This window comes from Bos taurus, chromosome 6 (assembly GCF_002263795.3).
Source record: "Bos taurus isolate L1 Dominette 01449 registration number 42190680 breed Hereford chromosome 6, ARS-UCD2.0, whole genome shotgun sequence".
NCBI classification, from domain to species: domain Eukaryota; kingdom Metazoa; phylum Chordata; class Mammalia; order Artiodactyla; family Bovidae; genus Bos; species Bos taurus.
Window position 1 is genome coordinate 13,112,270 of NC_037333.1, and position 19,323 is coordinate 13,131,592.

Sequence of the window (19,323 nt, forward strand, 5' to 3'; positions counted from 1 at the left end):
AAAGCATTTATCACTTTGATTTCATTCATTCTTTTTTTTCCCTAGTACCTTCTGTAGGTCTGGTGCTGTGCTAGACGCTGGGGTAATAAAGCCAAACGGGGCAACATAGGAACTGTTCCTCAGGCTTGTTCACATTACTCGAAGAGGGGAGATACTCTGAGATACTGTGAGGGGAGATACAGGGAGATCCTCTGACTCCTGACTCCTGGAGAGAGCACTAACCAAGAATAATGCTGACAGTTTTGTAGGTGATGCTGCTCTGCCCCGTAGTTTTGCCAAGTGATGATTACCAGGTTAATGTCAGGATTGCTTTTAAACTTTTCATAATCTTTCTTGCTCATGGAGACGAAGATGTCTGCCAATATACCTAGTGATGTGGAAATGCCCTGTAACGAAATACGAATAAAACACAGATGAGGAACTTACAGTCAACTCTCGCTCTCAAGGCCCAAAGTCAACGACTGGCCCTCCAGATGAACCAGTGCTGATTATTATCATTTGTTATTATGACTCTGAAGATACTTCTTGACTGGGTGTCACTGGGCTTGAAAGATGATCACATCCTGAGGACATGGGCATAATGTAAACTCACCTATTTCTTAGCAGGGCTTTGCTTGCTCATCAACATGAACTTGTCCACAATGCTAGGTATAAAGAACTGACCCAAGCAAGAGTTCCTACCCCCAACTCCATTTGTGTTGTTAAAAGGATTGTAGGCAGCAGCGCTGCTAACAGAGTTCAGGGAAATGTATAACCCAAAGCTTCAGTTAACGAGGAGAATGTTCTCACAGAGTCACAGAGGATGAGTACATCAAGGAAAGCTAATGTTGCTTCTCAGTTTCTCAAATAAAGATGCTATGTAAATGGCTGAGGTCTTTTCCCACCTAACCAAAGGAGAATGATTTTACAGAATGCAATTGAGCCATCCCAACTTTGCTGTTGAATGAGGTAAAGGCTAAATATATAATAAAATCAATACCAGTAGAAATAAATGGATCAGTAAAATAAATATACAAACAGACAGTTGCAAATATATAGAGAAACACTAACTACATGCCAGGAGTCTAGTTGTGAGTAAGGATGGGCAAAACAGAGAGGGAGTTTTTAAATATTTCTGGTCTTATTGTTCGTTCATTCATGCTTGTGCTCAGTTATGTCTGACTTTGCAACCCCATGGACTGTAGCCCACCAGGCTTCCCTGTCCATCACCAACTCCTGGAGTTTACTCAAACTCATGTCCATTGAGTTGGTGATGCCATCCAACCATCTCATCCTCTGTCGTCCTCTTCTCCTCCTGCCTTCAATCTTTCCCAGCATCAGGGTCTTTTCCAATGAGTCATTTCTTTGCAACAGGTGGCCAAAGTATTGGAGTCTCAGCTTCAGCATCAGTCCTTCCAATGAACACCCAGGACTGATCTCCTTTAGGATGGACTGGTTGGATCTCCTTGCTGTCCAAGGGACTCTCAAGACTCTTCTCCAACACCACAGTTCAAAAGCATCAATTCTTCAGCACTCAGCTTTCTTTATAATCCAACCCTCACATCCATACATGACCACTGGAAAACCATAGCTTTGACTAGATGGACCTTTGTAGGCAAATTAACGTCTCTGCTTTTTAATATGTTGTCTAGGTTGGTCATAACTTTTCTTCCAAGGAGCAAGGGTCTTTTAATTTCATGGCTGCAGTCACCATCTGCAGTGGTTTTGGAGCCCCCAAAAATGAAGTCTGTCACTGTTTCCACTGTTTCCCCATCTATTTTCCATGAAGTGATGGGACCGAATGCCATGATCTTAGTTTTCTGAATGTTGAGCTTTAAGCCAACTTTTTCGCTCTCCTCTTTCACTTTCATTAAGAGGCCCTTTAGTTCTACACTTTCTGCCATAAGGGTGGTGTCATCTGCATATCTGAGGTAATTGATATTTCTCCTGACAATCTTGATTCCAGCTTGTGCTTCATCCAGCCCAGTTTCTCATGATGTACTCTGCATATAAGTTAAATAAGCAGGGTGACAATATACAGCCTTGATGTACTCCTTTTCTGATTTGGAACCAGTCTGTTGTCCCAGGTCCAGTTCTAACTGTTGCTTCTTGACCTGCAAACAGATTTCTCAAGAGACAGGTCAGGTGGTCTGGTATTCCCATCTCTTTCAGAATTTTCCACAGTTTGTTGTGATCCACACAGTCAAAGGCTTTGGCAGTCAATAAACCAGAAGAATCAACAAAAATATAACCAATAAAATTGATAAATGAGAAACTCAATTGTGCCATAAGGTAATAACTTTCCAAAGGCAAATATAGGAAATGAGAAAATAAACACAAGACAAACAACCTTTTTGTCTGGCTGAGGAAGTGTCAGGTATCCCATGATTGAGGCCCATATTAACTCAGCTGCTTCATACCACATCCCTGGAAAAAAGGAGACAGGACAAACGGCTAGTATCTGTGCTCTTGTGTCAGAAAATACTTTTAAAAACTAATACAGAAAGATGATTTTGCATTTTGTAAGAAAATTTACAACTAGCCTAGATTGACAGCAATGAGCAGATAGCAACCTGCTAGAAATACAACAATCTGCTTTTCTGGTTGGTTTAATACAGATAATTTTTCCCTTTCACAGGGAAACAGTAAGAAATATTACATATCACATGTGTACATATGAACTATATTAATATATAAGTGATTATCTCCATTATTTTCAAGGTAACAATTACCATCTTCTGTTTAAAATTTTCAAATACATTAGTTTGCATTTTAAAATACAATTAAGGTCCTCTAAGCTTTGCTAGTAAAACTCAGAAATACCCTCTGGGGAACAAATGGGTAAGTTATCAGGGTGTGTGTGTGCACTCGGTCATATCTGACTCTTTGCAGCCCCATGGACTGTATGTGGCCTGCCAGGTTCTTCTGTCCATGGAATTTTCCAGGCAAGAATACTGGAGTGGGTTGACATTCCCTACTCCAGGGATCCTCCTGACCCAGAGACTGAACTCGTGTCTTTTGTATCTCCTGCATTGGCAGGTGGATTCTTTACCACTAGCGCCATCTGGAAAGCCCAGCATAGGTTTAGAATAAGAGTATCACTTATCACGTGGAGTCCTGCTGAACTGACAGCCAGATGCCAGAAACAGTACCAAGAAAAGTCACAATATAGAAACGCAAGTTTCTTTAACAAAACTCAACAGAAAACTTTTGTTTTGTTAATGCTCATAATATTCCTGGCATCTTAAGTGTCAGTCTCTTTTTGATGAGGAAACTAAGGGAAGTGAAACAATATCAACCAGATCCAATGAGAAAAGCCCACAGTGAAATCTCTTAGCCAGACTTGGTAAATGAGACTTGAGAGGATGACTGTACCCAACTTCTGCAGAATTTGCCCTCTTATCTGTATGCAGACTGACTGCACCAGGACCTTGTCGCTTTCATTTCTGTATAGCCAGGTACCTACAATAAAAGAGAGGGGGAAAGAAAAACATTTTTGACCTTGAATTATTAAAGAAAAAGCCTGGTGAAATAAAACTATGTTCATGGAAGCCTTCATGAACACATGTGACATAGATTTGGTAAACAGTTTCTTCTCTGTATGTAGAATAAGGTCTAAACTCCTTGCTATAACCTACAAGGCTTCACAGGAATTGACTCCTGCCTGGTCCCCACCTCTCCCGATAACCAACTGGGCTCTGCTTGTGTTCCTTATGCTATGCTATGCTAAGTCACTTCAGTCGTGTCAGACTCTGTGCGGCCCCATAGACGGCAGCCCACCAGCCTCCCCCGTCCCTGGGATTCTCCAGGCAAGAACACTGGAGTGGGTTGCCATTTCCTTCTCCAGTGCATGAAAGTGAAAAGTCAAAGTGAAGTCGCTCAGTCGTGTCTGACTCTTCGCAACCCCATGGACTGCAGCACACCAGGCTCCTCCGTCCATGGGATTTTCCAGGCAAGAGTACTGGAGTGGGTTGCCATTTCCTTCTCCAATGCAGGAAAGTGAAAAGTGAAAGTGAAGTCGCTCAGTCGTGTCTGACTCTTCGCAACCCCATGGACTGCAGCCCACCAGGCTCCCCCGTCCCTGGGATTCTCCAGGCAAGAACACTGGAGTGGGTTGCCATTTCCTTCTCCAATGCAGGAAAGTGAAAAGTGAAAGTGAAGTCGCTCAGTCGTGTCCGACTCTTAGGGACTCCATGGACTGCAGCCCACCAGGCTCCTCCGTCCATGGGATTTTCCAAGCAAGAGTACTGGAGTGGGGTGCCATTGCCTTCTCCTTATAATAGCAGCCAACTCTTGCTAGTGGTAAAGAATCCGCTTGTCAGTACAGGAGATGCAAGAGATGTGGGTTCGATCCCTGGACCGGGAAGATCCCCTGGAGTAGGAAAAGGCTACCTGCTCCAGTATGCTTGCCTAGAAAGTTTCACGGACAGAGGAGCCTGGTGAGCTACAGTCCACAGGGTCATGAACAGTCAGACATGACTGAACACCTGCATGCGTGCACGCACACACACACACACACTTACTTGCTTCATGGTATCTGCACTTGTCATTCCCACTACTTGGGATTCTGCTCCCTCCTCCTTCTACTCCAGGGCTCATCCTCAGTGGTCTTGCCTCCAAGGCTTCCCAGGTTAATTAACTACAGTGTCACTTCCACTGTCTTGTGGTTCCTGAGAGGAGGGCGGGATCCATTCCATTCACCCAAAATTGGTTTGGATGTTGAAACTGATGATCCCACACATGCACAGGGAGGATATAAAAAGATTTAGTGCTCACATAATGAGCCTTTCTGAGGAGGGCAGGGAAGGCACCTAAGCTGGTCTGTTTGACTTAAGTGAAGGGAGTGGTGGATGGCTTCTCTTTTTATTTTGATTAGGGTGTGGGGCTGGGGTAAAGGTTCCCACAAGCTAGGCCAAGGTTTACTGATAAATGAGCTTTAAAAAAAACTCAGCCTGTCCAGATGTGGGGCACAAGGGCAAGAAGCTGGGACCTGATAACTGCCAGTGGCCAAACATCAAAAATAGTCAGGCTCTTTATCATAATCTCTCAATATTCTCTACCACATTGACCCCCTTACTTTCTCCCTGGCTTTTAATCTATATGTGTGTGTGTTGGGGAGTGCAGAAGATAGGAAATAATGCATATTGTAGGTTAGTGATGGTGGCCACAGAAAAGAGGTATTATCGTCAATATTTTTATTTCCAATTGGCTTCCCACTGGAAAGGTCTACAAGTTTCAAGGAGTTTGGGACCTTATATCCAAGTATATTGAGCTTAAAAGTCAACTAGGGCACTTCCCTAGCTTCAGTGGTTAAGACACCGCACTTCCACGCAGGGGGCATGAGTTCAATCCCTGGTCCAGGAACTAAGATCCCACATGCCATGCATGGCACAGCCAAAAAATAGGAATAAAAAAAGTTGACTGGGAATTGTGTTCAACTTGCTGGGAAACTTGTTGAATGCCTAGAAATTCAGACAAGATATCTGAGGCTTAAATTACTTGTTACTCAACTATTAGGACTTCCTTCCTTTCATGTATGTTAAAATATTCTAAGAAATCCATTTCAAAATAAGTTTTTATTACATTTTCTCTATAGCCAAATACAGTTTATTTTTCAGATCACTGAAATACATAAAGCTGTAAGTGTATTCTCCTGAACTTACAGGCTCAATTTCCATTCACAATTCTTTACAAAGCTTCAGCTGAGCCTTTTCTGAAGCCCAGGGAGTTACGTACTTCCACAACTAACGCTGATTAGGTAACACCCTCCACAATAGAGCAGGGCGATATTAGAAGACTTGGTTGTTTTGTTTTCCTTTTTAATAAGAGAAAATGGAAACACAGAGAAGTAAACTGCTCAACCAAAGCCACTTCTTTCACTGGGGCAGAGCCAGTTCCAGGGATTTCGGGAATATTCAGTGCACAGTAACTACGAGGTCATTGAGTTGTTTCTGAACTGGAATTCTGGTAGGGACAGTGCGTGACGGTTATGGTGACGATATGACAGCACCTTACCTGTTGCTCCATTGTTGCTTATTAGACTGCTCAGGATATACTCTGCTTTTAAAAGTTTCCCTGAAAAGAAGCAACCAAATGCCACATAATTAGTTCTGAACACGTGCTTTAAATACTACTGCTGTTCATGCTCTAAGGTAAACACATTATAACAGGGAAACATCATATTTTAAAATTTAAAATCAGTAACTACATCACACACAAAAGTAAAAAAAGAAGATGCAGTTTTCAGGAACTGGTAAGATGGGAAGTTATGTAGTAACTGAAACTGCAATTAGATTCCCAAGTATATACACATGTGTATATGTGTACACACGTGTTCATTTATATGAATAAATAATCCGTTCATACAGAGTAAGGCTTGAGAAGTACAGGCAAATCTTTCTCAGAGGCTGCATCTCCTTCTTGTGCAAACTCTGCCAGGACTCTACTCCAAAAGTAGAGTTGAGTTGCCTGTGAAGTGAATAAGACTATTTACAGAATTATTAGGGCTTCCCTGGTGGCTCAATTGGTAAAGAATCCGCCAGCAATGCGGGAGACGGCCTGCAATGTAGGAGACCGAGGTTCAATCACTGGGTCAGGAAGATCCCCTGGAGAAGGAGACAAAAAACCCACTCCAGTATTCTTGCCTGGGAAACCCCATGGACAGAGGAGCCTGGTGTGCTACAGTCCATGGAGTTGCAAAGAGTTGGACACAGCTTAGTGACTAGACCATAACAGAATTATCAGGAGGGAATTTTTTAGGGGGTTGGTAGAGAAGATGTTCTTTGTAAACTTTTCACTGACTTCATCAACACCACGTAGGAGAGGCCTAACCTATGAATTCGTAAGCCCAATCTAATTCATAGGCCTAACCTATGAATGTAAGTAGGAATCTCAATCATTTATCCTTTTGTCCATTTCCGCTTCCAGGTCCCTCAAAGCCCTACATGGTCTGGCCCCTGGGACTTCTTTGACCTCATCTCTACCATTCTTTCCCTCATCCTCACTCTTAGTTTGGTGATAGTGGCTTCCCGACTATTCCTTGAACCTGTCAGGCTTGTTCCCACGTCAGGGTCTTTGTATTTACTTATTTTAGTTTGGAATGCTTTTATCTCAGATATCTACAAGGCTTGCTCCCTTCTCCTTCAGGTCTTTGCTCAGATGTCACTTCGCTGTCTCATAAGGCCTTCCCTGACCACCCTATTTCAAAGTGCACACACAGCCATATGCCTGATTGTGGCAGAGTGTGATCCAGAGGCGGTCACAACAATCTCTTCCAACCCACATGTTCTTTTGCAATGTGACCCTGCCACTCCTCCAACAAGAAGTGGAATCTAGAATTTATTTTCCTTCCCCTGAGCCTGAACTGGCCCTGTGACCTACTGTGGACAAAAGACATGGCAGAAGTGACACTGTGTATCTTTCTGGTCGGGACATTAAGAGACACCTCTGGAGTGTGGATGTTTCTCTGGAGCATAGGTTTGTACTTGATCTGAGAGGCCCCAGAAATTTCAGTACTGAATTAGTTTTCTCTTAATTACTTGCTGGGGTAATTGTGGGTAAATTCAGACTCAACATAGACACCTGGCACAGATTTGCTGCTCTTTCTTTTTGGATGGATATATACATACATTCAGTTCAGTTCAGTCGCTCAGTCATGTCCGACTCTTTGCGACCCCATGAATCTAAGCACGCCAGGCCTCCCTGTCCATCACCAACTCCCGGAGTTCACCCAGACTCACGTCCATCGAGTCGATGATGCCATCCAGCCATCTCATCCTCTGGCATCCCCTTCTCCTCCTGCCCCCAATCCCTCCCAGCGTCAGAGTCTTTTCCAATGAGTCAGCTCTTCGCATGAGGTGGCCAAAGTACTGGAGTTTCAGCTTCAGCATCATTCCTTCCAAAGAAATCCCAGGGCTGATCTCCTTCAGAATGGACTGGTTGGATCTCCTTGCAGTCCAAGGGACTCTCAAGAGTCTTCTCCAACACCACAGTTCAAAAGCATCAATTCTTCGGCGCTCAGCCTTCTTCACAGTCCAACTCTCACATCTATACATGACCACAGGAAAAACCATAGCCTTGACTAGACAGACCTTTGTTGGCAAAGTAATGTCTCTGCTTTTGAATATGCTATCTAGGTTGGTCATAACTTTCCTTCCAAGGAGTAAGCGTCTTTTAATTTCATGGCTGCAATCACCATCTGCAGTGATTTTGGAGCCCCCAAAAATAAAGTCTGACACTGTTTCCCCATCTATTTCCCATGAAGTGATGGGACCAGACGCCATGATCTTAGTTTTCTGAATGTTGAGCTTTAAGCCAACTTTTTCACTCTCCACTTTCACTTTCATCAAGAGGCTTTTTAGTTCCTCTTCACTTTTTGCCATACTCCATGGCAAATAGAAGGGGAAAAGGCAGAAGTAGTGACAGATTTCCTCTTCTCGGGCTCCAAATTTACTGTGGACAGGGACTGCAGCCATGAAATCAGAAGACAATTGCTTCTTGGCAGGAAAGCAATGACAACCTAGTCAGTGTGTTGAAAAGCAGAGACTTCACTCTGCTGACAAAGGTCCATATAGTCAAGGCTGTGGTCTTCCCAGTGGTTGGGTACGGTTGTGAGAGCTGGACATAAAGAAGGCAGAGCACCAAAGAATTGATGCCCTTGAACGACAGTGCTGGAGAAGACTCCTGAAATCCCTTGGACAGCAAGGAGATCAAACTTGTCAATCTTAAGGGAGATCAACCTTAAATATTCACTGGAAGGACTGATGCTAAAGCTGAAGTTCCAGTATTTTGATCATCTGATACAAACAGACAACTCATTGGAAAAGTCTCTGATGCTGGGAAAGATTGAGGGCAGAAGGAGAAGAGGGCATCAGAGGATGAGATGGCTGGATGGCATCACCAAGGCAATGAACATGAAGTTGGGCAAGCTCCGGGAGATGGTGAGGGACAGGGAGGCCTGGAGTGCTGCAGTCTATGGGGTCGCAGAGTCAGGAACGACTGGGTGACTGAACAACAACAACAAAATATATATATATTTGGCTTCCATCTCAGAGCTTGGGCAGAGAGCAGGCTTCCCTCCCCCACTTCTCTGGTTGGGTTGATAGAGCTGTTCAGTCCCATTTCATAGCTGTGCAAACTTTTAAGAATTCCAGCTTTATGCAAATATTTCACCCCACGAAGCCCAACGCCCTGTCCCTGCTCAGGAATTAAAGTGGCAATCCCTTCCCTTAGAGTGTATCCAAGTGTAAATCCCTTTGGCTATAGTGTCAGGAGCAGTAATCTACTATTCTGACTTTGAACATCTATCTTTCGTGCATTTAAAAACATTGAGTTTACTATATTTATGTAATGGGAGAAGATTCCGCGTTCTCCATGTTGATGGAACTGTAAGTCTGAATCTTTATCTCTAATTGTGGCTTGAAAGGTTTTGTCTAATTTCAGACAAGAGTGAGCTGAGCAGGCCCAGGGCATCCTCTCTTGCCTCTGAAATCTCATGATGTTGAATACTCAGACCTTTGGAATGCGTTTTGAGTGGATACCAGGAAGGCTAGGTCAAAGGGCAAAACAGGAAGCCTGTGCTGTCCCCTCGTATTCTTTTCATTCCTTTTCCTTACCCTTATGGTATCACACACACTTCTGCTCCATCAGGTTTCCCAAATGCTGGGGATTGAGATGCCCTTCCCCCATACCTTCTCTGCTTTCCAGACACCACCCCTGCTCTAAGCCCCCTTTCTCTCTGGGAAACCCAGCGTAGGTAGAGGCTCAAGAGATGTTTGGGGGCAGATGTTCACAAGTAAGCACCTAATCCTGAGACTGAATTTGTCTTCTTGTGGCACTTCTGGTAGTATCTTTGAGGAAATGATAACTCCAACTGTTGGAGAATAAGATCTAGGACTTTTACCTTAGACATATGATATGTGGGCAGAGAAGTGTACTGTTCATGATGGTAGTAAGGCTTAACCCATCATCAGGAGAAAAACTCTATACTACCTTGGTTAGAGATGTGAGAGACAACCAACCAACCAACCAAATAAGTGAAAAGATTATTTGCTCGTGTAAAGCAAAGCTATCAACACGCCAGCCTACCGACTTGACCTTGATTAACACGTCACACTACAGCAAATCCATGTATTATACAACATGCCCTCTGTTCCAAGTTCTATTTAGTGAGAACAAACATTAGGACACTGCCTGCCCACACCCAGCCCTCATTTTTCGGTGCCACCGCCCCCTCATCGGAGAACATTCTGCTGACACATCATTCCTTCTGATGCTGTCAGGAGGAACATTAGTGGTTAGGTTTCTCTCATACCTTAAAGATGATAAACCCCAAACATTATAAAAATGTCCCCAATTATGGACATTTGAAGTAAGACTTTTTTCCCCCAAGTTCAACTCTGTTGATGTAGTTACTTTAGAAAACTATATAATAAGCTGCTGTTAAGTCACTTCAGTGTCCGACTCTGTGCGACCCCATAGATGGCAGCCCACCAGGCTCCCCCGTCCCTGGGATTCTCCAGGCAAGAACACTGGAGTGGGTTGCCATTTCCTTCTCCAATGCATGAAAGTGAAAAGTCAAAGTGAAGTCGCTCAGTCATGTCCGACTCTTAGCGACCCCATGGACTGCAGCCCATCAGGGTCCTCCATCCATGGGATTTTCCAGGCAAGAGCACTGGAGTGGGGTGCCATTGCCTTCTCCGCTATATAATAAGACCCGGGTACAATTTACACACAGCTGCAAGAACTTGAGAGTGAATGAGCTTGGGCTTTTTGAAAAGTTAGCCTCCACAAGCCCATTTCTCTGTCCTTTTATCTCTGCCCCTCTCTGTATTCAGCAACTGTCTCATTCAGTATAGTCAGTACAGTTCCTTTTCAAAGGAAATGAAGTAGTTAAAAGATATTTTTAACCTCTTCAAGTACAGAGTTATTAAAACAATAGCAATAGCTAAACCCAGTTTTTAAAATGAGCCAGTTCTGTTTCTGGGAGAGGCCACTGGCATTCTACTTTTGTCCTTTACTCTTTCACTCTTGGAAATGAGTACAGCAGGCTACACGTTTCTAAACCTTATGGTTATCAGTAATTTAAATAATTCAAGAATTCTATGGAAGTGAACTTTGCTGTAACACAGAGCAGGCCCCTGCCCCCACCAGCGCTCCTCTACATTACAGCCTCAGTTAGAATGTCAGCCTCATTTTTCATTTCATTCAAAGTGACAGAAGGAAAAAAAAAAGATACTTTAAGGCCTAATCAGGTACTGTACCGGTGCTCCTAGTGATGGAAAAAAAAATCTCAAATTACTTCAGTGGGTTTGTCAGCTCTATTGTTAGCATAGTCAAGTGGCCCTACAGAAAGGAGACAGCAGAGCTAAGAGAAAATAGTAGAATTCTAATCTGCTTTTTAAAGGCTCTTGGTCAGAAGTACAGCAATTCAGATACCCCTGTTTGAAAGCAGCGGGACAGATTTGTTAGACGACAAAAGCTCCAATTAGTATTTTCCACCCCCTTTCACAATTTTCTCTATTGCTTTTGGCTCTGAAACCCTTTATGCCAGGGCCTTTGTGCTGCCAAGAGGCGGGTGGAAGGGCGCCGCGGCAGGCCGGCAGGCGGGAGCGCGGGAGGCTGCAAAGGGAGGCCCGCGGGCCGCGGTTCCCGTCGGCCCCGTGGAAGTCAAGGAGCCCCGAGTGCAGACGAGCCCGGACGGGACGACTCCGGGACAAGGGGGGCCCGCCGGAGGAAGCCTACCTGCATGCATCGAGATTCGGGCCTGGCGGATGACCACCTGCGGGGCGATGGGCGTCGCGGGCTGCAGCCTGTGCAGCGCTTTGGCGACCTGCAGCAGCTGGCCCGAGACGTCGAGCCCGTACAGGAGACGGTCGCTCAGGAACACGATGGCGGCGGCCGTGGCGCAGTCCCGGGCGAGGATGGAGGCTTTCAGGGACGCCTGGGGGAACATCCACCAGACACCATCAACAGAACCGAAAGAGCGCCCGGCAGAAAAGAGAGCAGCCTTGGGACCAGGCTAGTCTTCTAGGTATTGTGATCAAAAGAACAACAAAACCTAGAGCTAGGAGAGCTAGGAGGCTGCTGCTGCTGCTAAGTCGCTTCAGTCGTGTCCGACTCTGTGCGACCCCAGAGACGGCAGCCCACCAGGCTCCCCCGTCTAGGAGGAGACTGAACCAAAAGACAGTCATCATCGTCGTCGTCATCCCAATTCATTTGTGGGATTAAATATTTTTTATTCCATTTTCCCTATTACATTTCTAAAGTTATACAGGTGATAAAATGCATATATCCTATTATTAAAAGTCCAAACAATACCCAGTCAAAATTAAATGTGCCCCTTTGTTTCCTGATTCCCTACCTTATTTTCTCCCTGACTCCCACCAATTGCATTCTTGTTCTTCCTGATAATGGTTTCACAGAGATCTTTCCAGAAATTCCTCTACCCTTTTATGTATATTTAGACATTAATTGATTCCTTGTGGTGCCTTTCCTCCTCCCTTTCTCCTTTTCTCTCTTTTTCTTTCTTCTCTCCCTTTCTTTTCCTTCCTTTCCTTCCTAAATGAAATTACACTAGACATAGTGTTGTGTTACTTGGTTTCTTCAGTCACCATAACATCTAGCATAGCTTTCCACATCAGTTCATAACACCCTGCTTCATTTATTGCCTACATTTTAATTAATAAGAAATACAGAATTCTAGGTAATATTTTATATTTATATGATCATGTTTAGTTAATGAATAAAATAAGAAAAGAAGCAGACATGAAAGTATAACAAAGAGTGAGAAATAGAGATATAAATGAGGCAAACTTTTATGGAAAAACACCATATTTAGGGCTTTTAAGGTATTATACTGTGAGTGAAAGTTGCTAAGTCGTGTCCAACTCTTTGCAACCCCATGGACCATACAGTACATGGAATTCTCCAGGCCAGAATACTGGAGTGGGTAGCCTTTCCCTTCTCCAGGGGATCTTCCCAACCCAGGGATCCGACCCAGGTCTCCCTCACTGCAGGCAGATTCTTTACCAGCTGAGCCACAGGGGAAGCCCAAGAATACTGGAGTGGGGAGCCTATCCCTTCTCCAGCGGACCTTCAGCCAGATTCCTTACCAACTGAGCTATCACGGAAGCCTAAGGTATTACACTAAAGACATTATTACACTAAAGACATTAAAAGTCATACAGCTGATAACATAAATGAATTTACCACCCATTTGCTAAACCAAGTAGAATGTTTTCTGGGCTTCTCAGTTCACATATGAAGCCTGCTGCTGCTGCTGCTGCTAAGTCGCTTCAGTCATGTCTGACTCTGTGCGACCCCATAGATGGCAGCCCACCCGGTTCCCCCATCCCTGGGATTCTCCAGGCAAGAACGCTGGAGTGGGTTGCCATTTCCTTCTCCAATGCATGAAAGTGAAAAGTCAAAGTGAAGTCGCTTAGTCGTGTCCGACTCCTAGCTACCCCATGGACTGCAGCCCACCAGGCCCCTCTGTCCATGGGATTTTCCAGGCAAGAGTACTGGAGTGGGGTGCCATTGCCTTCTCCGCATATGAAGCCTAGAAAGCATTATAAGCATTGTCCATTTTCCTACCACAATCTTTTTATACAAACACTGCTTTCTTCATCACATAAGTACTAACATTTATTGGGTAAAACTAGGTACCAGGCACAGTGCTAAGAGCTTTATATGTATTAATTTAATCATCACCAAAAATCCTAAGAGGCAGATTCTATTTACTTAATTGTCAAAATCAGTATTTTAATCATCCAATTGAATTATTCCTCCCATTCTGACTCCTAAAATCCTACTGGGTTGACCAAAAAAGTTCGTTTGGATTTCTCCAGAACATCTTATGAAAAACCCAAATGAATGTATTGGCCAACTCAATATTTCTTTTCATTTATACCTTGCTACCAAGAACCACCACAATAATCCTTCTCTTTTCAAACGAATGAATTCTTGTTAAGGCTTTTAACCTATTACTGTGTTTTTTAAGTTTAAAAAGTGATAATGTGCTCTTGTATTTGTCCTTTTGTTCTTAGTTGATCACTATTGAAATTGTGATATTAATAGTAATACCAATTGTTAGGGGGAATATCTCTTCTCTCCTTTTGATGGTTCCTTCCACATGCAGGGAGCTCAGTTACTGTAGCACTCCTGGCCTCTTTCTACTTATTCTGCCCCAGGAGAGGTGGACGATTTTGATTGGTAAACTTGGGAAGAAACTGGGCATGCATTGCTTAGCTCCTCAGTTTTTTCTTTTGGGATCAGAGTGTCTAAAGGAAACAGGGATTCTTCTTCTCTGCTCTTCTATGTCATGCCTTATCTAGAAAACCACCCCTTATGGGGTGTTCTGCTTGGCTCAGTAATTTCTGTGACTGAATAGGGAAGTCAACATAATTCTGGGGTTCATCTAGCAGAACCCCTTGCCCTAAAACCTAGCTGTATCTTCCAAGTTAGCCTTTGTCAGAATTAAAGGTAATATTTAATCTCTTGTCTCCCTAACTCTTTTGTTTTATTTCTTAGTTTGCTCTAGGAGGGTAAGAGAGGTGTTATTTATTGGATCTGTGTAAAGACCCCAATGTCAATCATTACCTAACACACCACATGTGCTGTGTGCTAAGTCACTTCAGTCGTGTCCGAAACCTTTGTGAGTCTTTGCGTCCAAGGGATTCTCCAGGCAAGAATACTAGAGTGCCCTCATCCAGGGGATCTTTCCCACCCAGGGATCGAACCTGCATCTCTTTAGGTCTCCTGCATAGGCAGGTGGGTTGTTTATCATGAGTGCCATTTGGGAAGTCCACCTAACACACCATAGCCCCTTCTAAAGGAAACTGCTCTGCTCACAGCTCCTGCCTTTGAAGCAGCAACGTTTTTTGTTGACCTTGATCCCCTCTCCCCATCTTACCACCAGCTGAAGGCTAACCTAAGAGTACCTACCTCATACCTAGCCCATGACTCTGTGGTCTGAATTGAAAAATGAATTTATCAGTCTAAACTAAGAAACACAGAATTTTCCAGTTGCTGCAGGATAGGAAGAAGCAGAGAGTAGAGTTTAGCTAAGCTACATTTATGTATAACACCCGCGTGAAGTCCAAGAATGTGACTGTGAATCCAGATCCACATTTTCACCAATGCTGTTATTAGAGTTACAGGCTTCCTTTACCATCCCATGTGTATGTTCATAATGATGTACACCCTATTCTAAGAATTTCCTTGTGTGAGCCTCTGTTTAACTCAACCCAAAATGCCTAACTAAAACTGAAATGCTCAAAACTTCTACTGAGGATTGTCAAGTAAACCATTAATCTGAAAACACAAGTTTTAAAATGAGAACAAGCCAGTCATCTGACATTTGTAAAATGTAAATTTAAAGATAGAAAAGGAAATTGCTGACTTTATGTATGCCCAGCTCTGTTTAACACGGAGTCTCTGATCAAGAGTCCTCTCTACGGTAGGTGCACAACACGGCCCTCTGGTTTGCGACCTCAGCTGCTGTCTGCAGAACGTGCGGCGTCCGCCGCTGCCAGGCTCTCTTAAACCGTTCTTTGAAACAGCGACTCGATTCCTGTCACCCTGCTCATGACCCTGTGGAGGGTACTCAGCAAGCCACAGTGAGCCCCTTCTCTTTGAGGTGCATGCCTGACGTTTAGTTCTGCTCTTCATTCTCATAGGGGTCTCACTTCAGTTTTCTGGGTAAGAGTACCTATGTGGGATGCAATGTTTAGAGGCAGGTCTGTTCTCCAGGGAAGGCAATGGCACCCCACTCCAGTACTCTCGCCTGGAAAATCCCATGGATGGAGGAGCCTCGTGGGCTGCAGTCCATGGGGTCGCTAGGAGTCAGACACGACTGATCGACTTCACTTTGACTTTTCACTTTCATGCACTGGAGAAGGAAATGGCAACCCACTCCAGTGTTCTTGCCTGGAGAATCCCAGGGACGGGGGAGCCTGGTGGGCTGCTGTCTATGGGGTCGCACAGAGTCAGACACGACTGAAGTGACTTAGCAGCAGCAGCTGTTCTCCAGGGCTGATTCTCTTCCTTTTCCTCCTTGACAATAATGGTTTCCATCTTTGTAGTACCATATAGTTTATGAAAAACGTTCACACACATGATTTCATTTATATTTATAGTAACTACAAAATCTAAGTAAGCTAAGGAAACGGAGACTGAGAGGTCGACTTTCCAAAGTTACAAAGTCAAAAGGGTCAGGGTCAGGCAGGAAGGAACTCAAGTCTCTATCATTTTTTTTTCTTTCCTTTTCTGTTGTGGTAAAAAGCACAGAACATAAAATTTACCATCTTAGCTTTTTTAAAGTATGGTATTCAGTAGTGTCAAGTGTATTCATATTGTTGTAAATTAGATCTTCAGAACTTTTTTATCTTGCAAATATGAAACTCAATACACATTAAATAAACCCTTTCTCCCTTCTCCCTAGCCCCTGGTAACCTCCGTTTTACTTTCTGTTTCTATGAATTTAACTCTTCTAAGGTATGTCATACTAGTGAATCATACAGATTTTGGCTTACTTGACTTAGCATAAAGTCTTTAAGGTTCATCCGTGTTGTAGCATGTGACAAAATTTCCTTCCTTTAAAATGTTGTATAGAATATTACACAATATACCAGTTTTTGTTTATCCATTCATCTGTCAGTGGACATTTGAGTTGCCTCCACCGCTTGAGTATTGTCAATAGTACTGCTATGAACATGGGTGTGCAAATACCTCTTTGAGGCCCTGCTTTCAATTCTTTCAGATCTATACTAAGAACTGGGGTAGCTGGATTAAGTGGTAGTTATATTTTTAATTTTCTGAGGAGCCGCCATACTGTTTTCCATGGCGGTTACACCACTTTACAATACCACCAACAGGGCACAGAGCTTCAGTTTCTTGACAACCTCGCTGATCCCTGAGGAACTCAAGTCTCTTGAGGGCCAGTCTTTCTTCTGCTTTCCCCCTGTGTCTGATCAAGGTGGTTCTGGGCAGGGCCTAATCCGCACAGGAATCTGGGCATAGGAATCTGGGTCTTTGGAGCTAGGGCTGAACTCATCACTTACTGAGTTCAAACAGTGGTTCTTAGGACGCTGTATCCTATATTATGATAAAAATATTTCTAAGAAAAAAAGAAAAACAGGGGCAAATAAAAACAAATCCCAATTGAAAAGAGTGTTCTTGTTATGTATTTTAAAATAAGAGAAAGAAAACTTTCCAGGTCATCTCTGACCTTTAATTTCAGTATTTTAAAACTCTCTAGTGAAAGCTGGTATGTACCATGAGACCAAATGATAATTTGGTTATTAACTGGAGGTTATTCCAACTGGGCATTCCTTACACAGCTGAAAGGATGCTCTGTGAGTCTAATGAGGTGGTCTTCCCAAGTTGAGGGGATGGAGCTTCTAAGAGTCTGTGGAAGATAAGGTGGCCAGAGTTCACAGAGCAAAGTACCAAAAGCAGAGAGCTGCACAAAGAAAGAAATCCAGAGATCTGCAGAAGGTCCCCTTGAATCTTCAGCAGAATACTGATCAGCTCATCCCCACCCAATGCTGGGGAAAGAACCACTTGACTGGAACAGAGGAAACAATCCCCAAGCCTCATGTAGTTTGTGTTTCTGCCAGCCAGAGTAGGAAATCATGTCGTTCACAGGGCATGGGGTAGGATGTTCAGAAGTGTAATGCTTCAGTAGTGAGACAAAATTAACTTCAGAGAAAGTGGCTCTTGGCCCACTCTGAAAGTTTAGAAGCAAGCTTGAAATGGATCAAACTATTTACTAACTGGACTGAGTTCCAGGAAAAAGTTCAAGAATATTTACAGGCACACAAAGAATCTGCCATATTATAAGGTAAAATTTATAATGTCTAGAATCCAGTCAAAAATTAGCAGGCATGAAAGAAGCCTATACTAAAGAGGAAAAGAAATAAATAGAAGTTGAACCCCCAATGACACTTAAAACTGTATTTCTTAAGTTCAAGAAGGTACAGTAAAAATTAGGTGGAGTTGGAGAAGGAAAGGGCAACCCACTCCAGTGTTCTTGCCTGGAGAATCCCAGGGGCGGGGGAGCCTGGTGGGCTGCCGTCTATGGGGTCGCATAGAGTCGGACACGACTGAAGTGACTTAGCGGCAGCAGCAGTAGCAGGGACATCAGAGATATAAAAACTATGCAAATCCACTTCTAGGGATAAAAAATGTCTGAGATGAAACCGTAAGTATCTGGATTGTGTCCCGGGTCTTCCATTCATTTGCCATGGCAAGTTACTTAACCTCTCTGAGTCTCAGTTTCCTCATCTGTGACATGTGGATAATATTGATTTTTGGTGCTGTTTGAGAATTAGAAGTAACGTGGGTCAAATGTTCAGCACAGAGCCTGGCACATTATGGGTGCTAAATAAATGAAGGGGAACAAAATAGGGAAGAGAGCTTAGTTCCTGTGCTCCCATTCCCCTGTATGCCAAAATAGCGACAAGCGAAGATAGACTCCTAAAAGAAATGTCAGTGGAATTTTCAATAGAGCAAAAAGGAAGTAACAGATCATTCCTATACCATCTCTAAGGTTTATCTCAGAAAACGGTGGAGCCTCTCATTTAATTTCTTTCTTCTCTTTGCCCTGTCTAAGGAATGATGTTACTAGAAACTGAGAAAAGAAAGGAAAGAAAAGGAAAATGAGCAGGCTCCATGGCAGTTGGTGAAGGAAAGCTGGTGCTTGAAAGGCAGCTTTCTCAGCATGCACGTGCGAGCTGCTTTTGGCTGTGGCCAATGGAGGAATCCCTCCCGAGCACCTGTAAAGGATGCTGCAAACACCCTATTCTGCATCCCGCGTGAACACGCCATATATTTGAGCAGAGAACATTGCCTCATCTATTTTTCCCCCTTCTACTCTTAATAGTTTGGAGCACAAAAGCCTGAGAGAGGGTGACCTGCCAGACAAAGGCCCTTTGAGTTCCTTGAAAAAGTAGACTTGGAGGAGGATGGAAGGAATCCAAGTGGCCCTATTATTTCCACTTGCACTAATTAGACATTTTTCTGTCAGCTATTGAGCACTGCTGAGAGGCCAAACTCTCTGAATTCATTTCTAAAGTGTTTACAGAAGTTTGCATCTGTTTGTGTCTCTTCAGGAGGAAAATAAGCACTTCAATAGCATTGTGGAAAATCTAAACGAAGCATCCTATTCTGGAGGGCCTGGCGTCCCCACAGCTGCATAATTTAACTCCGCTCAGGGCCCGAACCTCTCGCATCTCTCTCCAAAACCTAACGACGCAAAATGCAGAGAAAGTCAACTCCGGAGAATCTTTTCTTTCTTGTCATTGTCTTTCCTCTCCCTCCTTTGAAACGGCGGCCTGCTGTGCG

General features: G+C 43.7%; 1 protein-coding gene across 15 annotated transcripts in view; it reads right to left on the reverse strand.

Annotated features, from left to right (window-relative positions):
* The window catches only part of ALPK1 (alpha kinase 1), a 123,738-nt gene that overhangs the window by 16,098 nt on the left and 88,317 nt on the right, over positions 1–19,323 (reverse strand). For 11 of the 15 annotated variants that reach the window (XM_005207667.5, XM_010805922.4, XM_059887696.1 and 8 more), the window contains 5 exons: positions 11,722–11,920; positions 5,995–6,054; positions 3,355–3,441; positions 2,330–2,406; positions 291–386 (listed from right to left, as the gene is read on the reverse strand). In XM_005207667.5, the coding sequence (XP_005207724.1) occupies positions 291–386; positions 2,330–2,406; positions 3,355–3,441; positions 5,995–6,054; positions 11,722–11,920 (519 nt within the window). Of the gene's footprint in view, positions 1–290; positions 387–2,329; positions 2,407–3,354; positions 3,442–4,502; positions 4,667–5,994; positions 6,055–11,721; positions 11,921–19,323 lie in introns of those variants that run through there. The other 4 variants (XM_059887700.1, XM_059887701.1, XM_015471515.3 and 1 more) reach the window with 4 other exon arrangements.